This window comes from Priapulus caudatus, unplaced genomic scaffold (genome assembly GCF_000485595.1).
Source record: "Priapulus caudatus unplaced genomic scaffold, Priapulus_caudatus-5.0.1 Scaffold39, whole genome shotgun sequence".
NCBI lineage: Eukaryota > Metazoa > Priapulida > Priapulimorpha > Priapulimorphida > Priapulidae > Priapulus > Priapulus caudatus.
In genome coordinates this window covers 712,076-723,068 of record NW_014577100.1, presented here as the reverse complement: position 1 = coordinate 723,068, position 10,993 = coordinate 712,076, and the positions used below count along the sequence as shown (strand labels likewise).

The window sequence follows — 10,993 nt, the reverse complement described above, 5'->3', positions numbered from 1 at the left end:
TTTTATCGACAGTACCAGCGATAAAAATCGACGGTACTGTCGATAAAAATCGCCACGTGTGCGCCGGGCTTACACTATAGTTGCGCAGGTTGTTTGTTCTCATATCTAGAGTCAGACCAGTGGTTCCCAACATGTGGTCCCCGGACCCCTGGGGGACTGCAAGGATAGTTCTGGGGGTCTGTGAGCTAAGTTCAAAATTTTAAGAGGCCCCAGCGTAAAATGTAAATTTACTCACGATGGCTGCTAACGATAAACTTTCAAAATTTCATGTTTCGTTGTTCTTGGATGTAATATTATCAGGAGTAAGATAATATAGGATCTTAGATCCTATATCTAGGATCCTATATATATATATCCTATAGATATCCTATCCTATCCTATCCGATCCTATATATATCTATCCTATAGATATCTAGGATCTAGGATCCTAGATCTAGGATCCTATATTATCTTACTCCTGATATTATCAACTCAGTATGGCAACATTGGTTGTGCGGGGTAGATATGTTTTAGCTATTAAATAGAGTAACGGCTGCTTCGATCAAGAAAACATTCCATGAGCCATAAATATTAAAGCCTGCTGCCCCATTTCCTGTGTCTGGCCCTGGTGTTGTTAGTGATAAAACGAGCTTGTTGAGTAGACAGACCTAAACAAAATCTGGGGTCCATGGGAAAATTAATTTAAATAAACGCAGTGGCTACTGGCTACGCGTCCGGAACCGGTCGCCTAGCCTCCAGGCTACGCATAAATAAAAGGGGTCCTTGGTGGTGAAAGGGTTTGGAACCACTGGTCTAGACTGATCATCGTTTCTCCTTCACAGTTTCTTGTCTTTTGGTAGTTACTCGCCGATTTATCTAGAACATGTTCACTTCGTGGCTATTTGCTTTCCTGCTGTTTTTAGTTATAAACTTCTAGAAATTGTTTTAAAAATGTTAATATTTGAACCGTCATGATCTTATAATATAACTTAATTATAACACTTAACTTCATAAGCGTATACTGGGCCAAAATACCCGTGTATCAGCGTGGTTACCCATGAAAACATGTTCAAATACACAGCAAAACTAATAATTGTGCCTAAAATTAGTAGATTAATGTCAAAACTTCAAAACAACGCCATCTTGTTCCACTAACTACAGCGTCCTACGTAAGATATATACATGGCAAGCATGAATCAAAGCAGCTTTCACAATTAAAAAAAGCAAATGTCACCCGCATGAGAATATATAAACCCTCTATACCCCCGTCGGGGCATTTCGCTGACAAACTAAACAAAAACTAATAATCGCATCAGCTACACCAACTATGGCTGATAGGGTCTATGTCCCCCAGCCCCAGGGTACTATCGGAGGGTACCCTGGGTACGGTTCGATATATCGGAACGTACCCTGGTACTATCTAATATGCCGGACCGTACCTCGCCTACTCCACTAACGAGTCTAGGGAGTCGCCTACGCCTACTCCCTAACCCTAACCCTAACCCTAACCATATCAGATAGTTACCAGGGTACCCTCCGATAGTACCCTGGGGGACATAGACCCTATGAGCCCAACTATGGTGTCAGTGTGATAGCCAGCCCTTCTTATCTGGAGTATCTGTCTATCATACATGGGTGCTCCCCATGATGCTGTCTGTATGCACGTATGAGCTAGCAGTGTACATGATTACCCAACATTTTAAACACGTCCTTAGACAAATTGAGTAGGCCCTTAATTTTGATCAATTTATTCCATTGATTATTAATAAAAGTATTAGCTTACTGTGTATTAGGCATATACTCATAGTATTTCAGTATTTCATTGCTATCAGTGGAGTTCTACTTGTTTGACAGGAATTGCTGGAACATTATTTACTTCTTAGTAGTCACTAAGTAAAAACTAGCCAGGAAATATAGTTGATATAAAGGCAAGATACGCAAAATTTTGAATAGGCCAAGTGGACTGATTATATGGGGGGTTAATTGAACCGGCAGTTTAGGGGGTTGAACCGGCGGCCACCGGCAAAATAGCGATAATTTCGCGAAATGTATATATATATATAATACACACACACGCACGCACGCACGCACACACGTAATATTTGGGCTACCATGTAGTCTCCATCAGCCGCGTTCGTCCGATATTTTCCGCAGGTGTGGAGAAGAACGTTAAGATGTGGGAGGACATGAAGCAGGGCACCGCGTACGGGAAGACATGCGCCGTGCGCGCCAAGATCGACATGCAGTCGGACAACGGCGCCATGCGAGACCCGACGATATACAGGTGCAAGAACGAGGAGCACGTCCGCACGGGCCTCCAGTACAAGTGAGTTCGCGTTCGCGCAGTAGAACCTGTGAAGGCGCCCTCAAACGTGTGCTCAGTAAGTGTAATCAGTGCTGCTATATCCGCTGTGAGGTGAGACTATATTTCGTATTTTTTTGTCAGATTGAGCGTTTCTGAGCATAATAATATCGCAATAAATCCTTTAAATCGCGTGCAGTCAAAGGCGTACCCGAGGGTCGCTAGGACGATATGCGAAAAGTGTCCTTTATAGAGAGGTGCTTGCTCTGTAGAGGTGGTTTCTTTGTATGGCTTTCACGCAAAGGAACATCCACAAGTGTCCTTTATAGAGAGGTGCTTGCTCTGTAAAGGCAGTTTCTTTGTATGGCTTTCACGCAAAGGAACATCCACAAGTGTCCTTTATAGAGAGGTGCTTGCTCTGTAGAGGTGGTTTCTCTGTATGGCTTTCACGTGAAGGAATATCCATAAGTGTCCTTTATAGAGAGGTGCTTGCTCTGTAGAGGTGGTTTCTTTGTATGGCTTCAGCGCGAGGAAATATCCACAAGCGTCCTTTATAGACAGGTGCTTGTTTTGTAGACGTGGTTTCTCTGTATGGCTTTCACGTGAAGGAATATCCATGTCCATGTCCTTTATAGACAGGTTGTCGTTCTGAAGTCTAAGTGAACACTAACACGGGTTTACATAGTGTATAGCCATCCACAGTTTAAAACGCTAGCAGTACCAGTTATCTGAATGATTTTGCAAAAGAGATGGACCCAAAGGTGACCTCAGTTGTTAATTACAGAAAGAAGATGAGATTCGACAGTTAAGTTTATCTTGTATGCATTGGAGAAGTGGCATTCAAAGTTATTTAGGATACAGTGCGTGTGGATGCGTGCGTGCGTGCGTGCGTGCGTGCGTGCGTGCGTGTATGTGTGCACGCGTGCGTGTGTGCCAGTGAGCACGAACGCCTGCAACATGTGTGCGCGCCAAATTGTACCATAAACTGACGGGGAAAAATTGCGTAATCATTCCCACCTAATGTGGTGCAGATGAATAAATGAATGGACGATGTTGAATTTAATTTTATTTTCGCGATTAGTAAGTACCTGCCTACGTAGCAACGCAAATCTACCGGGGTGGTTTCGTTCTACAGGGTGTATCCTACGTATGATTTTGCGTGCCCTATAGTGGATTCGATCGAAGGAGTAACACATGCGCTGAGAACCACCGAATACCATGATCGTGATGATCAATACTACTGGTTCATCAATGCTCTTCAAATACCAAAGGTTAGTAAGGAGGCCGTCCACAATTATCGACCTTTGGTCACCTTGCAACTTCTCTTCCTCTTTCTTTCTCACCACCCCCTCCTAAAGGAGTTAATACGGGGATACAAGTTAGTACTAAGGATTCGACTATGTGCTATATCCGTGCTAGATGAGGCATAACGTGCATGAGCAGGGCAACCTGTTGTTGCTAGGTTGACCAAGCCCATGCAGTTTGTACACATACCCGTATGTGGCCAAGGTGTTGACATCGTGGCACTTTGCTACTAAGCATTGTTTTTAGAGTGTTCCCTTACAACTCTGATTGGCTAGAGTCGCCCGACTCGATCTCTCCCCGGTGAGATAGATTAACTGCGTCCCTCACACACCCTCTCTCTTCCCGGCAGCAACAGCGATGTCGACTTAACGGAGATGCTTTACCTTCGCAGGTTCACGTCTGGGAGTACGCGCGCCTCAACATGGTGAACACGGTGCTGTCGAAGCGAAAGCTCACCTGGTTCGTCGACGAGGGCATAGTCGACGGCTGGTGAGTGGCTCGTGCCTCGCGGCCGACGTCCCGTTGCTAGCGGCTCTCGAGTCTCTAAGTTTCAGCGGGTCGAGAGATCGGTGCGACGTCGTCCTAGTGGCGTAGTTACGCGGCTTAAGCTGGGTTTACACTACCGAGTTTATGTTGACGAATTGGCGAGTCGGACCAATTTTGCAATTCGGCAACTCCGAGTTGGCGAATATAGAACATGTTCTAATCTCCCAACTAGTTGCTATCGATCGGTTGCTCGCGCGACTTTCGGGTTTACACCGCTGATTGTCGGTTGTGTAGTTGGGAAGTTGGGTCTAATTCGCCAATTCGCTAACATAAAGTCGGTAGTGTAAACCCAGCTTCACAGGAAGAGTTTTTCGCTGTCGGCTTCAACAGCGAAGCGCGTTCTTCGTGATTGTTTCTGCGGTGTTACCTGTATATTTATGTACCTTAATGCCATCTGTCCTAATGACAAGTGTCTTTACCCTGTCATTGTGTTGTGGCGGTAGGGGGCGCTTACCGGTTACTCCGTAACATGTTGGCCCTTTAACACTTGTGAGATCCTTAAAGATATCTCTCGTTCATGTACTGCTCAGCTGTATATATACATGCGTATATATATATTTATATTTATTTATTTATATATATTATATACGTGCAGGCATGTATGCATGCATGCATACCTGTTATTGGTAAAGGTAATGGGTTATCACATACCGACGCCGGGTCCCCCCACCATTCCCTTTGTCAACACGACCTCTACGTGGTCCTGCGCTGCTGCCGCCGCACTGCGAGGCGCTGACCCCCCGTGTTTGTTGTTCGTTCGCTCAGGGACGACCCCCGCATGCCGACCGTGCGCCGCGTCCTGCGCCGCCGCGGCCGCCGCGCTGTGAGGCGCTGACCCCCCGTGTTTGTTCTTCGTTCGGTCGGCATGCGGGGGTCGTCCCTGAGGGCAACAATGCAACGCTACTAGCAACAGTGCAACACTACTAGCAACAGTGCAACACTACTAGCAACAGGGCATAGCTGAAGTGCAACACTACTAGCAACAATGCAACACTACTAGCAACAGGGCATAGCTGGAGTGCCACACTACTAGCAACAGTGCAGCACTACTAGCACCAATGCAACACTACTAGCAATAGTGCAACATTACTAGCAAAAGTGCATCACTACTAGCAACAGGGCATGGCTTCAGTGCAACTGAACACTACTAGCAACAGTGCAACACTACTAGCAACATGCTCCTACAGTTTGGATAGAGTACTAGAGTACTATACCATCCGCGATAACTCGCTAACATACAACTGACACTGATACATCTTCCTCGTCTTCATCTTCTTATTCCTATTCTTCTTCGACATCTTCTTACTCCAATTATTCTTCCTATAACCCTACGGGCTTCCCACCGTGAGATAATTTCAAGCCTCTCTAGTCTCTCTAGTGTCTCTAGTCTTATCTCTTCGATAACTAAAATCGCAACTACAAAAGCGATCGCCGATGCGACGTCACACACCTTCGGATGTTTCGCCGCCATCTTGCTCTCGGCAGCGGCGCCGGCGACGCGCACGCGCACGGCGCCCTCTCGCTCGACTGCGGTGAAGCGCGGCGCGACGGGGTCGATCACCTTCTTGTTGAACGCCCAGATCTTGTCCCACTCCATGACGACGATGGAGCGCGACGAGCCCTGCGCGACGATGAACTGCTTGAGGCCCTCGACGGTCATGCCGCGGCGCAGGACGCCGCGCACAAGTAGTGTTGCACTGTTGCTAGTAGTGTTGCACTGTTGCTAGTAGTGTGGCACTCCAGCTATGCCCTGTTGCTAGTAGTGTTGCACTGTTGCTAGTAGTGTTGCACTGTTGCTAGTAGCGTTGCATTGTTGCCAGTAGTGTTGCACTGTTGCTAGTAGTGTTGCACTGTTGCCAGTAATGTTGCACTGTTGCTACTAATGTTGCACTGTTGCTAGTAATGTTGCACCACTGAAGCTGCATACTGCTGCTAACAGTGCCGGGGCCTAGGCCGCCTAGCTATGAATATCGTCGTGCTATTTGGTAGAATGCGGAGGTGGGCGAGAAGCAGATGTGGTTGGGTCCGGACATCGTCATCGACGGCGCGGACGCGGCCGTGCTCAAGGACGGCGAGGTCGCGACCTTTATCAACTGGGGAAACCTGCGCATCAAGGCTGTGAAGAGGTATGCGGTCACGCTGCGGTTATAGCATGGGGAAAAACACATGCGTCTCTTCTCGAATCTCCTGCGGCTCAGAATGGGGAAATCTGCTTGATATCAATGAGGAATTAATTCACATGAGTATAAATTATTTATCAAATGGGGAAATCTGCGCATCAAGGCTGTGAAGAGGTGTGGGATTCGACGATGCGGTTATAGCATGGGGAAAAATACACGCATGTCTTCTCGAATGTCTTGCGGCTCTGAATGGGGAAATCTGCGTGATATCAATAAGGAATTAATTTACCTGAGGATAAATTCTCAACTGTATAAACAGGCGTGTATAAGTTATGTTTTGTAGTTTTACTCATGTATAGTTCTACGTTGTGGTTCTGTTTAGAAATGAAGATGGGAAGGCAGAGGCCATTGATGCTGAATTGAATTTGGAAAATACAGTGAGTGCTTCTACAATTCTCTGTACAGTGGAAATTATAAATTTATTCAACCTTATTCTGACCTTTACACGTGGACATCAGTCTGCCTCGAAAGGTCTTTTCAATGTCGTGCTGGGACTCGTTCTCAAAAACAGAATTATTCTTAACATTAATCAAAACTTGATGTTCTGAGTAAATTCTCTGTGATTTTTCATTCTTGTAAGTCTATTATGTTTCTGTGAACAGACTAAGCAAAAAGGTTAATGTTGAAACTAATGTTAAGACTCATTTTGTTTCTGACACCCGGCCCCTGGTTTATAACTGATCAAACTGCAGAGTAAATATTTAGTAAAAAAATAAATCCAATTGTCTACACAGGTAAAACTTTTGAATTTACTGTTTGCTGGCCATGAAGACTGATTTATTATGCTGTAATTAATCCGTAATAGCATATATTGTAGATAGCGCAGAATATTGTCCATAATACTTTCGTGTCATGTAAATTTCAATTAAGGTTTCTGCAAGGAATCAAGCTCTAGAGTTTAATCACGTTGTTTAATGTGCCTACAGGATTACAAGAAAACGACAAAGATCACGTGGCTAGCAGAGCTGCCAGAAGCTCCGCTTGTGCCCACCATCTGTGTCAACTTTGATTCTCTGATTTCCAAACCAATTTTGGGCAAAGATGAAGACTTCAAGCAATACGTCAGTAGGGACTCTAGGGTAAGCCTGTCACGAAATAACTTGCAATGTTTTTTTTACTGGAGGTTTAGTCTGAACTTTGCACAATACCCCTAGACTTTAATGGTTCGATACTTTAATTTAACATGATGGTGGCTGTGCGTGTAACCAGCTAGGATTATGTATCTAGCAAATCCACATATATGTAGTCTTCAGCACTGCATACTCCCGCACGTTCTATAAAGCATTGCACTGTTGGGTGCGCTCGACAGTTGTTATGGGAAAAAGTTCGTCGAATATCTGTATTTCAACCTACCATGCACCATTATTAGTGGTTGTTGTTATATGGAGTAGTAAGATAACGCAAGGACTATCTCGTTTTATTCCAGCAAGTTGCTTTCATAATTTTACGTAGTTGATATACGTAGTTAATAACGTCAATGTGATACTAATATCGATCTTTGAATGGCACTACCGGCTGTCGTGCGGTAGTAAGAAATTTAATTACGCGCCATGGAAGCGCGTGGAGTCACGCAAACAGTGCACGCGTTTTATATAATATATATATACAGTGTAGCCCCGTTATAACGCAATTGTTGGGGTCCATAATATGTCATCACGAAAAAGCGGGTCGCACCTAAATCGGGGTTATATATACGTGGCTATATAAGAGCAAAAAAGGGGTCACCAACGACGTCATCCGTTATATCCGAGATACGGCGTTAAGTCGGAGCGCCTTAAGATCGGGGTTACGACTGTATATACACACAAAACCACACACACACACACACACATATATATATATATATATATATATAAACGGCCACTGCTGTCTTGTTCTAGCACGAGACGCCGATGTTGGGCGATCCTGAGTTGGCGAATCTGAAGAAGGGTGACGTCATTCAGCTGCAGCGCAAAGGTTACTACATCTGCGACGAGCCGTATCAGCGCCTCAGGTGAGCTACCATGCAGGCAGCAATGTTCCCTCTAATTATTCATAGTCAGTGTGCGCAAAAATCTTCTGTTGTGCAAATGTTTTCCCTGTCACAAAAGTATGTGCGCACTGAATGGTTGTGCAAATGTTAACTTGAAATTGTTTCAAGACAATTTTGGCACAGCCTCTCATGGCTTATAAAACTGTATTGGCATGTTTTAATATCTACGAAGTAACGTATTTAGTTAAGATTTTATTCTATTTAAAGTATAACCTTTTGTACGCACATTAATTTCCTTTGTGCGCTGGTTGCAAAACGTGTGTGCGCGCACACACACGCGCATAGCTTATAGGGAACAGTGCGAGCCAGTCTTATACGCACGGTTTCCTTCCTTCACTCTTGTCAGCGTTCTATAGACGCGGATATAGATATATCTGCTTTAACTGATAAGATCGCATGCTGATAGATAGATATGTGCTTAGATATCACTGATACGGGTAAGATACTGATAGACACTGATAAGGTCCAACAGGTCGCATGCTGTTCTACTAGCGATAGGTAAATAACTGTTGAGCAGTAATGCCCTAGTTGAGTGTGCCGAGCCACAAACAACGGCACAGTGATGGCACGGTGGGGGAATAAATGATCTGATAGCATTGCTAGTAGTGTATTAGTCGACATACTTACACATACCTGCCCCACTATATAGTTGGCTCGATGTCGGGGGCGGCAAGCTCTGGGTAATGGGTTGAAGGCGGCAGGAAATAGTTGGAAACTTGGAAGCGTAGCGAACATATCCTAGCTGACTGGGGATGAGATGCCCAGCTGAAGCGCTGCATAACTAATGCAACTATGAAGGCAACCATGAAAGCAACTATAAACGTGATGGCCAAAAAGCCCGTAGTAAGCAGTAGTGGGTGCGCCAAGCGCTGGGGCATCATGCTATGGAGGCAACATGCCAACCTAGCAACGCTGCTATGCTATGGCTGGGGATGAAGTGCCAAGAACTGTAGCGCACACTCCTGACACGTGCGAAACGCGCACGGTGGACTCAGATTTCCCTCGCGTGGATGGAGTGCAGATCAATATATCCAGGGACAGGCGTACGTGACCGCACGCACGTGCCTGCTCTCTCTCTCTCTCTCTCGCTCTCTCTCGCTCTGTGTGTGTGTGTGTGTGTGTGTGTGTGTGCGCGTGTGCGTGCGTGCGCGTGTGAGGTGTGTGTGGGAGGATGCGCGCGTGTGTGTTTGTGGTGTGTGTAGGGGGGGGGGGGGATGTATGCGCGCGTGTGTACATGTTTACGGTGTGTACTATGTGCTAAGTTCCCCGCGTGCTGAGCTGGGCGCTGCGCGTGGGTGGTGCAGCAAAGTTTAGATACGCATCGTCTTGGCATCTGATCCCCCGTTAATACACACAGGCGCACTGGTACGCACACTCACGCACGCACGCACGCACGCACGCACGCACACACACACGCACTTCCTCTTTCGCACGCACGCGCCGCAGCGTGAGACCAATTACTTTATATCAAGAGTCCATAATTGAGACTCTAATATTATGGACTCTTGTTTATATTAACCGTTGTTGGCCTTGCTGGGTATACGTGCGGGGTCTACTACTCCGGTGTAAGGTTGCGCTTCGATGTCGGAGGATGCTGCATGACAGAGAGAGAGGGGCAACGCAAAGCTGTAGTATCATATGTTCTCGTTTAGTTACGGACTCGCACTGCATGTTAGATGATAGAAGTTGTTGCTTGCAAGGCAGGGCGCGTCATCTGTTACAGCTCCTCACTTACTAAAAACAATTAGTTACCTCATAGTAATTCCTGATTAGCACGTTGCTTGTAATACGTGATATTCAAATGGTTTTCTCTATAAGTTATTATATCAAGTATAACTTTTGTGCTAGTGCTTCTATATATGTATCGCATTTAATTTTTGCATTTTTTTTCGCCTTATCTCCGGAAATTCAGTCCGACCTACGTCATTCTGCTGCGTAGTTTTGCCGTGGAAATATTCACGCCGGTGACATTCGTATATGTGACTTTCGCTTGCAGTCCGTACACGGGACGATCTAGTCCTTGTGTGTTGCTGTACATCCCTGATGGCAAGGACTCACCCCAGCCCACGGCAACGAAGGGCAAGGCCGGTGCAGACGCCAAAGCGGTAAGGTTCTCACCCGATTCATCAGCTAGTGAAGATACGGATATGCGGTATATAGGCGTGGCCCGGCGTTTACGTCTTAAACTTAATCCCCATGTCTTTATTTATCGGCGTGGTTCTGTGAAGGTTTCGGTGCGGCAGTGTTTGCTAACCAGCTGACCTTTCATTGAGCTGCTGTTATCTGCCTGCTGCCACTGAATGCATGAAGGCCGCGACGTCATTGGACGGGATTTTTGTGCCTACGTGTCAAAACGTGCGTGCGCCGCCCGCACCCGTTGCTTTTATTATAGCTGTAACGATGCGCAACAAGTTCCACAGGGGTGTTGCTATCCCCCGGGCGTGGAGTGAGAGCCACGTGATACAGTTGACGTATACTTCAAAACTTAAAGCCGCACAATGCGCATCCAAACGCTAATTTCTCCAGTACTAGACTAGCAAATACTTCGTGTCATGCATAATCACACTACCTTATGACAAAATAAACTCTAGTTGCTCCCATTTCACTGCGTGTTTGCTTAAAACCCACAAGAAAGAGGTGAGAAAACTG

At 45.9% G+C, this 10,993-nt stretch overlaps 2 protein-coding genes across 3 annotated transcripts in view; both read left to right on the top strand.

The window, feature by feature from the left end:
* LOC106819559 (bifunctional glutamate/proline--tRNA ligase-like) overlaps positions 1 to 4,079 on the top strand; it is a gene marked incomplete in the record, with an annotated part of 27,627 nt that extends 23,548 nt beyond the window's left edge. The window contains 4 exon segments of the mRNA XM_014824176.1: positions 110 to 176; positions 2,134 to 2,305; positions 3,417 to 3,552; positions 3,978 to 4,079. Of these exon segments, the coding sequence (XP_014679662.1) occupies positions 110 to 176; positions 2,134 to 2,305; positions 3,417 to 3,552; positions 3,978 to 4,079 (477 nt within the window).
* Positions 4,080 to 6,125: 2,046 nt separating this feature from the next.
* LOC106819666 (bifunctional glutamate/proline--tRNA ligase-like) overlaps positions 6,126 to 10,993 on the top strand; it is a 32,389-nt gene continuing 27,521 nt past the window's right edge. The window contains exons 1-5 of one of the 2 annotated variants that reach the window (XM_014824266.1): positions 6,126 to 6,258; positions 6,635 to 6,689; positions 7,239 to 7,391; positions 8,193 to 8,305; positions 10,341 to 10,449. In XM_014824266.1, coding sequence (XP_014679752.1) covers positions 6,146 to 6,258; positions 6,635 to 6,689; positions 7,239 to 7,391; positions 8,193 to 8,305; positions 10,341 to 10,449 — 543 coding nt within the window. In that variant the 5' untranslated portion in view covers positions 6,126 to 6,145. Of the gene's footprint in view, positions 6,259 to 6,410; positions 6,427 to 6,634; positions 6,690 to 7,238; positions 7,392 to 8,192; positions 8,306 to 10,340; positions 10,450 to 10,993 lie in introns of those variants that run through there. The other variant, XM_014824274.1, reaches the window with a different exon arrangement.